This window comes from Schistocerca nitens, chromosome 4 (genome assembly GCF_023898315.1).
Source record: "Schistocerca nitens isolate TAMUIC-IGC-003100 chromosome 4, iqSchNite1.1, whole genome shotgun sequence".
Classification (NCBI taxonomy): Eukaryota; Metazoa; Arthropoda; class Insecta; order Orthoptera; family Acrididae; genus Schistocerca; species Schistocerca nitens.
This window is the reverse complement of record NC_064617.1, coordinates 828,737,691-828,751,273: the sequence shown is the minus strand read 5'-3', so window position 1 is coordinate 828,751,273 and position 13,583 is coordinate 828,737,691. Positions and strand designations below refer to the sequence as shown.

Sequence of the window (13,583 nt, the reverse complement as noted above, 5' to 3'; positions counted from 1 at the left end):
TGACACTTGCCAGCGACATTTAATTTTGAACATGCTTGTAATTCTACTACTCCAAGTAGGTTAAGTTTCTACCGTTTGTGTACGTATGTAATGTTGTACCCTGTATAATGTAAGATCAGCATTGTTTAATGCCTAGGATATAGCATTAGCATGCCTTAGTAGTTAGTAGTAAAACTACAACACCAGGGCTGCGCTAGTAGTTTACATTTAATACTTTGCCCACGTCGGTCCCTATTCGCCTGTGCCGCTGATGTCTGACCAGCTCTGCTACCACTACTGCTAGTACGAAAATGCAGTGCTGTGGTATTCAGATACAAGGGCGATGTACTTGAGGACAATATTATGGAAATGGAAGAGGATGTAAATGAAGATGAAATGGGAGATATGATACTGCATGAAGAGTTTGACAGAGATCTGAAACATCTGAGTCGAAACAAGGCCCCGGGAGTAGACAACATTCCATTAGAACTACTGACAGCCTTAGGAGAGCCAGTCCTGACAAAACTCTACCATCTGGTGAGCAAGATGTATGAGACAGGCGAAATACCCTCAGACTTCAAGAAGAATATAATAATTCCAATCCCAAAGACAGATGTGAAAATTACCGAACAATCAGTTTAATAAGCCACAGCTGAAAATACTAACGCGAATTCTGTAGAGACAAATGGAAAAACTAGTAGAAGCCGACCTCGGGGAAGATCAGTTTGGATTCCGTAGACATATTGGAACACGTGAGGCAATACTGACCTTACGACTGATCTGAGAAGCTAGATTAAGGAAAGGCACGCCTACGTTTGCCGGCCGAAGTGGCCGAGCGGTTCTAGGTGCTACAGTCTGGAACTGCGCGACTGCTACGGTCGCAGGTTCGAATCCTGCCTCGGGCATGGCTGTGTGTGATGTCCTTAGGTTAGTTAGGTTTAAGTAGTTCTAAGTTCGAGGGGACTGATGACCTCAGAAGTTAAGTCCCATAGTGCTCAAAGCCATTTTTGAAACCTACGTTTCTAGCATTTGTAGACTTAGAGAAAGGTTTTGACAATGTTGAGTGGAATACTCTCTTTCAAATTCTGAAGGTGGCAGGGGTAAAATACAGGGAGCGAAATGCTATTTACAATTTGTACAGAAACCAGATGGCAGTTATAAGAGTCGAGGGTTATGAAAGGGAAGCAGTGGTTGGGAAGGGAGTGATACAGGCTTGTAGCCTATCCCCGATGTTATTCAATCTGTATATTGAGCAAGCAATAAAGGAAACAAAAGAAAAAATTCGGAGTACGTATTAAAATCCATGGAGAAGAAATAAAAACTTTGAGGTTCGCCGATGACACTGTAATTCTGTCAGAGACAGCAAAGGACTTGGAAGAGCAGTTGAACGGAATGGACAGTGTCTTGAAAGGAGGATATAAGATGAACATCAACAAAAGCAAAACGAGGATAATGGAATGTAGTCGAATTAAATCGGGTGATGCTGAGGGGATTAGATTAGAAAATGAGACACTTAAAGTAGTAAAGGATTTTTGCTGTTTGGGGAGCGAAATAACTGATGATGGTTGAAGTAGAGAGGATATAAAATGTAGACTGGCCTTGGCAAGGAATGCGTTTCAGAAGAAGAGAAATTTGTTAACATAGAGTATAGATTTAAATGTCAGGAAGTCGTTTCTGAAAGTATTTGTATTGATTGTAGCCATGTATTGAAGTGAAACAAGGACGATACATAGTTTGGACAAGAAGAGAATAGAAGCTTTCGAAACGTGGTGCTACAGAAGAATGCTAAAGATTAGATGGGTAGATCACATAACTAATGAGGAGGTATTGAATAGGATTGGGGAGAAGGGAAGTATGTGGCACAACTTGACCAGAAGAAGGGATCGGTTGGTAGGACATGTTCTAAGGCATCAGGGGATCACCAATTTAGTATTGGAGGGCAGCGTGGAGGGTAAAAATCGTAGACGGAGACGAAGAGATGAATACACTAAGCAGATTCAGAAGGATGTAGGTTGAAGTAGGTACTGGGTGATGAAGAAGCTTGCACAGGATAGAGTAGCATGGAGAGCTGCATCAAACCAGTCTCGGGACTGAAGACCACAACAACAACAACGTGGTATTCAAAATTACGATGCAATATTCCTTCGGACATGCAGCGACTACAGCCGCTATGAAATACATGAAATGTATTCGCAGTTGTGAATATGGACAATTATTAAGTGTATAACGGAATGCAGCGGGATTCGAACCCGGAAGTCCCGATAATCGCGGGCAGTCGCCTTACCTTTTGGCTAGGCAAGCATGACTCAACACCACACTTAACTTCTATATGTCGTCAACCACGTGTCTACGACCTGTACTCGTACATCCATTACGTATATTCCCCTACAGGGGAGACAGTTTACTTGAAAGTCGCTTGCCCGGTGTCGGCGGATAAATGCGATATTGCAGTGCCCGTGATATTCCGAATTACAGTGCAGTGTTCCTTCGGAGGTGCACGCATGTCCGCAGCATCAGGCACTGCAGCTACTAAGCCGTTATGAAATACACTCCTGGAAATTGAAATAAGAACACCGTGAATTCATTGTCCCAGGAAGGGGAAACTTTATTGACACATTCCTGGGGTCAGATACATCACATGATCACACTGACAGAACCACAGGCACATAGACACAGGCAACAGAGCATGCACAATGTCGGCACTAGTACAGTGTATATCCACCTTTCGCAGCAATGCAGGCTGCTATTCTCCCATGGAGACGATCGTAGAGATGCTGGATGTAGTCCTGTGGAACGGCTTGCCATGCCATTTCCACCTGGCGCCTCAGTTGGACCAGCGTTCGTGCTGGACGTGCAGACCGCGTGAGACGACGCTTCATCCAGTCCCAAACATGCTCAATGGGGGACAGATCCGGAGATCTTGCTGGCCAGGGTAGTTGACTTACACCTTCTAGAGCACGTTGGGTGGCACGGGATACATGCGGACGTGCATTGGCCTGTTGGAACAGCAAGTTCCCTTGCCGGTCTAGGAATGGTAGAACGATGGGTTCGATGACGGTTTGGATGTACCGTGCACTATTCAGTGTCCCCTCGACGATCACCAGTGGTGTACGGCCAGTGTAGGAGATCGCTCCCCACACCATGATGCCGGGTGTTGGCCCTGTGTGCCTCGGTCGTATGCAGTCCTGATTGTGGCGCTCACCTGCACGGCGCCAAACACGCATACGACCATCATTGGCACCAAGGCAGAAGCGACTCTCATCGCTGAAGACGACACGTCTCCATTCGTCCCTCCATTCACGCCTGTCGCGACACCACTGGAGGCGGGCTGCACGATGTTGGGGCGTGAGCGGAAGACGGCCTAACGGTGTGCGGGACCGTAGCCCAGCTTCATGGAGACGGTTGCGAATGGTCCTCGCCGATACCCCAGGAGCAACAGTGTCCCTAATTTGCTGGGAAGTGGCGGTGCGGTCCCCTACGGCACTGCGTAGGATCCTACGGTCTTGGCGTGCATCCGTGCGTCGCTGCGGTCCGGTCCCAGGTCGACGGGCACGTGCACCTTCCGCCGACCACTGGCGACAACATCGATGTACTGTGGAGACCTCACGCCCACGTGTTGAGCAATTCGGCGGTACGTCCACCCGGCCTCCCGCATGCCCACTATACGCCCTCGCTCAAAGTCCGTCAACTGTACATACGGTTCACGTCCACGCTGTCGCGGCATGCTACCAGTGTTAAAGACTGCGATGGAGCTCCGTATGCCACGGCAAACTGGCTGACACTGACGGCGGCGGTGCACAAATGCTGCGCAGCTAGCGCCATTCGACGGCCAACACCGCGGTTCCTGGTGTGTCCGCTGTGCCGTGCGTGTGATCATTGCTTGTACAGCCCTCTCGCAGTGTCCGGAGCAAGTATGGTGGGTCTGACACACCGGTGTCAATGTGTCCTTTTTTCCATTTCCAGGAGTGTACACGAGATGTATTCACAGTTGCGAGTAAGGACAAGCGTCATCTGTGTAATGGAATGACAACAATGAAAATAAGAGAAAACCAGGCTCGACTTCCGGTGCGGCACAAATTTTCATTGTCGTGATTCCATTATACAGATGATGGTTGTCCATATTAGCAACCGCGAATACATTTTATGTACTACGTTACCACTGAGGCTACGCTGGAGACGAAACCTCTCTGTCGTTTCTAGGTTCCCAGTTCAACACAATACAATGAGGGCATTTAAATGCTAGGCAATTGTTTGCTTTTTTCCGTTATATTTTCAGTATGAACATAAAAATTGTCATGTCATCTGTACTGTAGCTTGTCTGTCGGGTAGCAGAGCTATGGCGGTTTAGGCATCTTTATAAATGTCTACTGCAGTGATTTTCAGCCTTTTCGGGTCCATGGCACTCTTGACCTGAACGTGAATTACCCGTTGTTTCTTTAGTACATGAAATCTGACTCGAGGTCTGGGATAAATAAACCTAAGTAGCTCTTTACAATATCCCTTATCTCACTTGTCGTTAATGGCTGACCCCATTCTGCACATTTAAATAATCCACTGACTAATGTCTTCTCTTCTTCTAAACTCAAAACAGTTTGTCCACCTATTTTCAAAGGATTTTTGTTATTTAATTTCCTTGAAAGTGTACTAGGTGGTACACCATATTTTTTGGATGCATTCCTGAGTGATAATTTACAAGCCTTGACATCACTGACAGCTTTCTGCAGGCTTGTCTCACTGTATTTTTGATAGCCAGCTGGCCCAATCTTCTTTTTGTATACCCGTGGCATGTTCCAATTTACCCTGAAAAAATATGATTTTCTACATTTATGTCTGCAGCTAATGAATAACATAACCAAACCTAACTTTTCAAACATCATCACTGATAGTTGTCATCCACATTCCAATCTCAGAGAACTGTATTACTATTACCAGAGTAGCTGTGCAACAGTTTGTTTCCAGAGTTTTAGAAAAAAGGTAAAGTTTATAGCCTACTTAAATACATTATTTTTTAAAAAATCACATACCTCTTTGACACATACAATTTTTATATCACTGGAATCTCTGTGGTGCTCTAGAGGGTGGTTTCCATTAGTTACACCAAAGTATCACTCCACAGCAAAGATGATTTGTTGAAATGGATACCGTGTTCCATTTCACCCCAGTAGTTCCAAATCACCCCAAGTGACGGTACTGCTAGTGTCCGCCTTGGTATTATTGTCTGTGGAGTCGTTCGCCGCCTATGTTGATTGCCACCTGCATTCTCGTCGCTGCAAGTACTCTTTATGCAGCGCTCTCGATATTGTGTCAGCGCTGTCGCTGAGGTCGGTATACAGTTTTGGTCTCGAGGCGATTGTGTAATGCCGTCGTGTTGTGTGTTAGTCGTCTTACCAGCGACCAACGGTTGCAGTACAGGAGTACCTGCTCCGGGTGCGTTCCTCTCCACTGGCACATCAGCCTCCTCGCCAAGGTTTACACGCAGCAAGCGCATGGGATATGGTTCGCGGTCAGAAAACGAACAATGCCCAGTGTGGGGTTGACGTGTTTCATCTTCAACTACTATCTGATGTTGGGGAGGAATACCATATGGTCCTTTCCGCAGTGGTATGAACGCTTTTGCCGTGAGTTCACTCCCCAATTTTTCAGGGGTCTCAAGGTTTGTATTTCTTCCCAATGTGCCTCATCTGTCGTTTTTCAGAGACAATATACAGAGTATTGTGAAGTCGACAAAACATTTTAGATGGCTGAACTTAATGTATCAAATGATACAATACGTGAAAGATAAACGCTCAGAGGTTTGACCCTCTCTCTCTCTCTCCTTCTTCTTAATTTTTAACAGTTTGTCGCCAGTGAAGCTCACCATACGTGCTGAAAACAGTGACCAACGAGGCAGAGAGCCTCCTGGTCTAGGGCGCCTTGTCACGGTTCGCGCGGATGAACCGTCGGAGGTTCGAGTCCTCCCTCGGGCATGGGTGTGTGTGTTGTCCTTCGCGTAAGTAGTTTAAGTTAGATTAAGTAGTTTTTTAAGTCTAGGGAGCGATAACATCTGCAGTTTGGTCCCATAGAAGATTACCACAAATTTCCAAGTTTCCAGGCAGAGAAAATATTTTGTTGTTGTGGTCTTCAGTCCTGAGACTGGCTTGATGCAGCTCTCCATGCTACTCTATCCTGTGCAAGCTTCTTCATCTCCCAGTACCAACTGCAGCCTACATCCTTCTGAATCTGCTTAGTGTATTCATCTCTCGGCCTCCCTCTAAGATATTTACCCTCCACGCTGCCCTCCAATACTAAATTGGTGATCCCTCGATGTCTCAGAACACGTCCTACCAACCGATCCCTCCTTCTAGTCAAGATGTGCCACAAGCTCCTCTTCTCCCCAATTCTGTTCAATACCTCCTCATTAGTTATGTGATCTACCCATCTAATCTTCAGCATTCTTCTGTAGCACCACATTTCGAAAGCTTCTATTCTCTTTTTGTCTAAACTATTTATCGTCAACGTTTCACTTCCATACATGGCTACAATCCATACAAATACTTTCAGAAACGACTTCCTGACATTTAAGTCTATACTCGGTGTTAACAAATTTTTCTTCTTCAGAAACGCTTTCCTTGCAATTGCCAGTCTATATTTTATATCCTCTCTAATTCGACCATCATCACTTATTTTGCTCCCCAAATAACAAAACTCCTTTACTACTTTAAGTGTGTCATTTCCTAATCTAATTCCCTCAGCATCACTCGACTTAATTCGACTACATTCCATTATCCTCGTTTTGCTTTTGTTGATGTTCATCTTATACCCTCCTCTCAAGACACTGTCCATTCCGTTCAACTGCTCTTCCAAGTCCTTTGCTGTCTCTGACAGAATTACAGTGTCATCGGCGAACCTCAAAGTTTTTATTTCTTCTCCATGGATTTTAATACCTACTCCGAACTTTTCTTTTGTTTCCTTTACTGCTTGCTCAATATACAGATTGAACAACATCGGGGAGAGGCTACGGCCCTGTCTCACTCCCTTCCCAACCACTGCTTCCCTTTCATACCCCTCGACTTTTATAACTGCCATCTGCTTTCTGTACAAATTGTAAATAGCCTTTCGCTCCTTGTATTTTACCCCTGCCACCTTCAGAATTTGAAAGAGAGTATTCCAATCAACATTGTCAAAAGCTTTCTCTAAGTCTACAAATGCTAGAAACGTAGGTTTGCCTTTCCTTAATCTTTCTTCTAAGCTAAGTCGTAAGGTCAGTAGTGCCTCACGTGTTCCGAAGGAGTATATAGAGGGTCAATACAAGGGCGATGTACTTGAGGACAATATTATGGAAATTGAAGAGGATGTAGATGAAGATGAAATGGGAGATATTATACTGCGCGAAGAGTTTGACAGAGCACTGACAGATCTAAGTCGAAACAAGGCCCCCGGAGTAGACAACATTCCATTAGAACTACTGACAGCCTCGGGAGAGCCAGTCCTGACAAAACTCTACCATATGGTGAGCAAGATGTATGAGACAGGCGAAATACCCTCAGACTTCAAGAAGAATATAATAATTCCAATCCCAAAGAAAGCAGATGTTGACAGATGTGAAAATTACCGAACTATCAGTTTAATAAGGTTCAAATGGTTCAAATGGCTCTGAGCACTATGGGACTCAACTGCTGTGGTCATCAGTCCCATAGAACTTAGAACTACTTAAACCTAACTAACCTAAGGACATCACACACATCCATGCCCGAGGCAGGATTCGAACCTGCGACCGTAGCAGTTCCTGACTGCGCGCCTAGAACCGCGAGACCACCGCGGCCGGCAGTTTAATAAGGCACAGCTGCAAAATACTAACACGGATTCTCTACAGACGAATGCAAAGCAATTTCCGTGTCGTGTTTCACATCAGCAATTTAGAACTACATTCTGAAGCGGTACAAAAAATTCATTGACAGAATTCTGAGTGCAGTCACCTACCTCGACAGACTGGAATTGTGGCTCATGCTACAATCTGAAACTGTCAGCAGGTGTTTTGTCTTCCAACATGATGGCGCCCTTAAACATTGCCATAATTGAGTATGAGATTATCTAAATGAGATGTCACGTCGCGGGATAGGCCGCGTCGCGGCTGATGACCTGCCGCTACTGGAGTGGGCGCCACGGTTGTCAGTTCAGACGCCTTGCGATATTTTCTTGTGGAATTGTATGACGTTTCCGTTCCATCTGTACCACACAATCTCGAAGACTTGAGACATCGCATCGCTGCAGGTGTCCTTATCTTCACTGCAGATGTGCTTGGTCGGATATGGGCTGTATTGAACTGTCGTTTAGAAGGGTGCCGTATGACGGAGGATAGACTTTGAGTGTTCGTCTTTCACACACTCTGTCATTTGTTACGTTCTTTTATGGGCATTATACATTGAAGAGCCAAAAAACTGGTACACCTGCCCAACATCGTGCAGGGCTGCCACGAGCGCGCAGAAGTGCCACAACACGACGTGGCATGGACTCGACTAATGTCTGAAGTAGTGCTGGACGGAATTGACACCATGAATCCTGCAGGGCTGTCCATAAATCCGTAAGAGTACGAGGTGGTGGAGATCTCTTCTGAACAGCACGTTGCAAGGCATCCCAGATATGCTCAATAATGTTCATGTCTGGGGAGTTCGGTGGCCAGCGGAGGTGTTTAAACTCAGAAGAGTATTCCCGGAGTCACTCTGTAGCAATTCCGGACGTGTGGCGTGTCGTATTGTTCTGCTGGAATTGCCAAAGTGATCACACAGGATGCTTACGTACGTGTCACCTGTCGGAGTCATATTTAGAAGCATAAGGGGTCCCATATCAACTCTAAACTCCACACGCCCCACACCATTAGAGAGCCTCCACCAGCTTGAACAGTCCGCTACTGACATGCAGGGTCCCTGGATTCACGAGGTTGTCTCCATATCCGTACGCGTCCATCTGCTCGATACAATTTGAAACAAGACTCGTCCGACCAGGCAACACGTTTCCAGTCATCAACAGTCCAATGTTGGAGTTGACGGCACCAGGCGAGGCGTAAAGCTTAGTATCGTTCAGTCATCAAGGGTACACAAGTAGGTCCTTGGCTCCAAAAGCCCGTATCGATGATGTTTCGTTGACTGGTTGGTACGCTGATACTTATTGATGGCCCAGCATTGAAATCTGCAGCAATTTGCGGAAGGGTTGCACTTCTGTCACGTTGAACGATTCTCTTCGTCGCTCTTGCAGGATCTTTTTCCAGCAGCAGCGATATCGGAGATATGATATTTTACCGGATTCCTGATATTCACGGTGTACTCGTAAAACGGTCGTATGGGAGAATCCCCTCTTCATCGCTACCTCGAAGATGTTGTGTCCCATCGCACGTGTGCCGAGCACAACACCACGTTAAAACTCACTTAAACCTTGATTACCTGCCACTGTAAAAGCAGTAACCGATCTAACAACTGCGCCAGACTTTTTTGTGTATTCTGCCTGTTTACATATCTCTGTATTTGAATACTCATGCCTATACCAGCTTCTTTGGCGCTTTAATGCAAATACCCTGTACTGCAGCGCGAGATTAATGGTTATGTCTGTTGGGTATAACCCGAGCATCGCGCACAGCGCCTCGACTGACGTGCTGCCGAACAACCCTGATAGCGACAGGATCACTCTGTTCTGTCCGCATGTTACGACCACTGTTTTAGTCGCCGTGCAGTGTCGTCGTGCTCACAGCCTGGCAGCAGAATATATCTTCGAATCTAGGAGATCGCACTGGGATGTTCTAACTGCGGTTAAGGGCAGTCTTTCATAAACTGTGTCAATTCTGGCAAGTTTATTCCGTAAAATGCAGGTTCTTGCTGTGGCACTGCAACACCAAAAATACAGATAAAATACCTTCTGCGTCATCCAGAATTTTTCACCATTTAGTATCTGATGATAACTTGTACTTTACTTCCATTTCTGAATATGTAAGTTTTATTACAGAAACGATAGTTAGTATGTAAAGGATGTAATATCGTATTTATTTGTTACAGTATATAACTCATTTTGATTATAATGTAAACATTGTAAATTTCCGGGTAATAGCTACGGGAACATTATTTTATTTTATAGCAACTGCGAAATGGCAGTGCGGAAGTGTTTGTTGGGTGTTCCCACAGTCGCGTGTGCAGATACGATCGCGCCAGTGTAGGCGCACCTACTTCGTTAACCCGCGTGTATTGAAAGCACGGTAGTAGTGTAAAGGCAGATAATTATTCGTGGCTCTGGAGACGACTCAATGTCTCAACCAACAGCAGCAGCAACAGCGGAAGCTCAGCATTGTCGTCGGCCACATCCTTCGTCGTCCGTAAAGCTACAACATCGCAAGAATGTTAACTAATATTGTACTGTCATTACCCAGTGCCATCTCTTTTACAAAATTTAATAAATTTCTTGAATGATAACCTGCAGTAGTTGACACTTCTGGGGCACCTGTGTTGTCATTGTTCTTCACCTACATCAACATCTACGTGATTACTCTGCTATTCACAATGAAGTTCCTGGCAGAGGGTTCAGGGTTCAATGAACCATCTTCAAGATGTCTCTCTACCGTTCCACTCTCGAACGGCACGCGGGAAAAACGAGCACTTACATTTTTCTGTGTGAGCCCTGATATCTCTTATTTTATCGTAATGATCATTTACACATTATTACCAAGCAGGGTCCCTTTCCGTACAACCATCGAGTCTCTTAAAACTATGAAAATTGGTTGACTATTTACTGCCAGTTTTATTTGTTTGGTAATGCCCAGTTTCAATCTAAATTTCGCTGCCTCAGTAATTGTTCAATCTTGTATTCGATAACGGGGGCTAAACTACTTTGCAGTTTTCAGTATTAACTTCACTCACTTAAAGTAACGCAAAATTTCAATGGCAAAACTAATAACTAGAGATACAGCACGATTAAGAGTGCGCAATTTTCTTTATTCTATATTTAGCTTAGCGAGTGACTCCTGCTGGCTTGGTACATACGTTATTTTTATCTTAAAAGTAAATCAGTAGCTCATTTGCTTGAAGTAAATTCAATTCAATCTTTCCATAATTAAAAGTAAACTGCTTGCCTTTTTGTAAATTTTGCATTACGTTATGCTGAGGTTACTGAAAGTCATTTTGCATGAAACAAAGTTTCAGTTACAGTCAGTTATTTATTTAACCAGCAACTTCAGTTGCCTTTACTTTCAAAATTTAGTATTCCAGACTGGGTGATTGTAAACTAAGTGCTTTCTGATTAATTTATTTTCTCGCGAACTCTTGTAGTGTGGAAAAGGGTGACAACCTTCCGTTGGCACACCAGCGACTGCTTAATTTTCTTTGCCATTACCTTTCTTAAGGATCTAGAGGTAAATTGCCCTAGTGTGCTGGTGAGCGTTAGATTATTCCTTTTTTGCTAATCAGTATTTTTGTATAGTCAATATTTTTTCTATTAAATTATTACGTGGTACGCTTTTCACCCTGTGTGGCTCGTGAACGACTGCACTTAATTCCACCCATTTCAGAATTATTATCAGTATCTAGAATAGATTCTTCGTTCAGAAGAGTCTGCTGTACACTTTCCTCCAACTACCCGGTGTTATTTTGCTTCGATAACGGTAGCCTCACTCACTGTAAAATTTCAGTAGGCAAACGCGATCACGTCAATTATACACTACTGGCCATTAAAACTGCTACACCACGAAGAAATGCAGATGATAAACGGGTATTCATTGGAGAAATATATTATACTAGAACTCACATGTGATTACATTTTCACGCTATCTGGGTGCATAGATCCTGAGAAATCAGTACCCAGAACAGCCAACTCTGGCCTTAGTAACGGCCTTGACACTCCTGGGCATTGAGTCAAACAGAGCTTGGATGGCGTGTACAGGTACAGCTGCCCATGCAGCTTTAACACGATACCACAGTTCATCAAGAGTAGTGACTGGCGTATTGTGACGAGCCAGTTGCTCGGCCACCATTGACCAGAGGTTTTCAGTTGGTGAGAGATCTGGAAAATGTGCTGGCCAGGGCAGCAGACGAACATTTTCTTTATCCAGAAAGGCCCGTACAGGACCTGCAAGATGAGGTCGTGCATTATCCTGCTGAAATGTAGAGTTTTGCAGGGATCGAATGAAGGGTAGAGCCACGGGTCGTAACACATCTGAAATGTAACACCCACTGTTCAAAGTGCCGTCAATGCGAACAAGAGGTGACAGAGACGTGTAACCAATGGCACCCCATACCATCACGCCGGGTATTACGCCAGTATGGCGATGACGAATAAACGCTTACAATGTGCTTTCACCGCGATGTCGCCAAACACGGATCCGACCATTATAATGCTGTAAACAGAACCTGGATTCATCCGAAAAAATTACGTTTTGCCGTTCGTGCACCCAGGTTCGTCGTTGAGTACACCATCGCAGGCGCTCCTGTATGTGATGCAGCGTCAAGGGTAACCGCAGCCATGGTCTCCGAGCTGATAGTCGATGCTGCTGCAAACGTCGTCGAAGTGTTCGTGCAGTAGGTTGTTGACTCAGGGATCGAGACGTGGCTGCACGATCCGTTATAGCCATGCGGATAAGATGCCTGTCATCTCGACTGCTAGTGATACGAGGTCGTTGGGATCCAGCACGGCGTTCCGTATTACCCTCCTGAACCCACCGATTCCATATTTTGCCAACAGTCATTGGATCTCGACCAACGCGAGCAGCAATGTCGCGATACGATAAACCGCAATAGCGATAGGCTACAATCCGACCTTTATCAAAGTCGGAAACGTGATGGTACGCATTTCTCCTTACACGAGGCATCACAACAACGTTTCACCAGGCAACGCAGGTTAACAGCTGTTTTTGTATGAGAAATCGGTTGGAAACGTTCCTCATGTCAGCACGTTGTAGGTGTCGCCACCGGCGCCAACCTTGTGTGTATGCTCTGAAAAGCTAATCATTTGCATATCACAGCATCTTTTTCCTGTCGGTTAAATTTCGCGTCTGTAACGCGTCAACGTCGTGGTGTAGCAAATTTAATGGCCAGTAGTGTATCGCAATGCAGTTGGCCGATTAGGAAGGGGAGGTTAAAGCACGAAACTATGGATATGAAGACTCTGAGGGGTACTCACCGAGCAGGCTGTAGACGACGCCGAAGACGATGTACATGGAGCAGATGATGGCGGCGGCGGCGTCGGTGTCCGCGGCGGCGCCGTAGTCGAGCCTCGGGGGGCAGGCGGCTGCCCCCGCGTCCGCCCCCGGATGTCCGCGGCCGCCGCCCGCGCCGCCGCCGGGCCCGCCGCCCACCACGGGAGGCCCGGGGGCGGGAGTCCTGGGCCCGGCGCCACCCCCAGGGCCGCGGCCGCCGCCCCCCGCCACCGCGCCGCCCACCGTCACCGCGACGGCGGGCGCCAGCGTCGGAGCCGACGGCAGCGCCGACGACGCCGCCGGGCTCGTCACCGACGCCGGCACCGACACCGACAGCGACAGCGCCATCGCCATCGCGGCCTGCCGGCACACCGCGGCGTCAGCGTCCACCCCCAGCCACGAAAGACATTTAAAAATCGTACAACAAAAGCCTTCTAAAGACGCCAGTCAACGAAAT

General features: G+C 46.1%; 1 protein-coding gene across 1 annotated transcript in view; it reads right to left on the bottom strand.

Annotated features, from left to right (window-relative positions):
- The window catches only part of LOC126253254 (transmembrane protein 198), a 149,998-nt gene extending 136,775 nt beyond the window's left edge, over positions 1-13,223 (bottom strand). The window contains exon 1 of the mRNA XM_049954459.1: positions 13,111-13,223. Coding sequence (XP_049810416.1) covers positions 13,111-13,147 — 37 coding nt within the window. The 5' untranslated portion in view covers positions 13,148-13,223. The remainder of the gene's footprint in view (positions 1-13,110) is intronic.
- Positions 13,224-13,583: the final 360 nt, after the last annotated feature.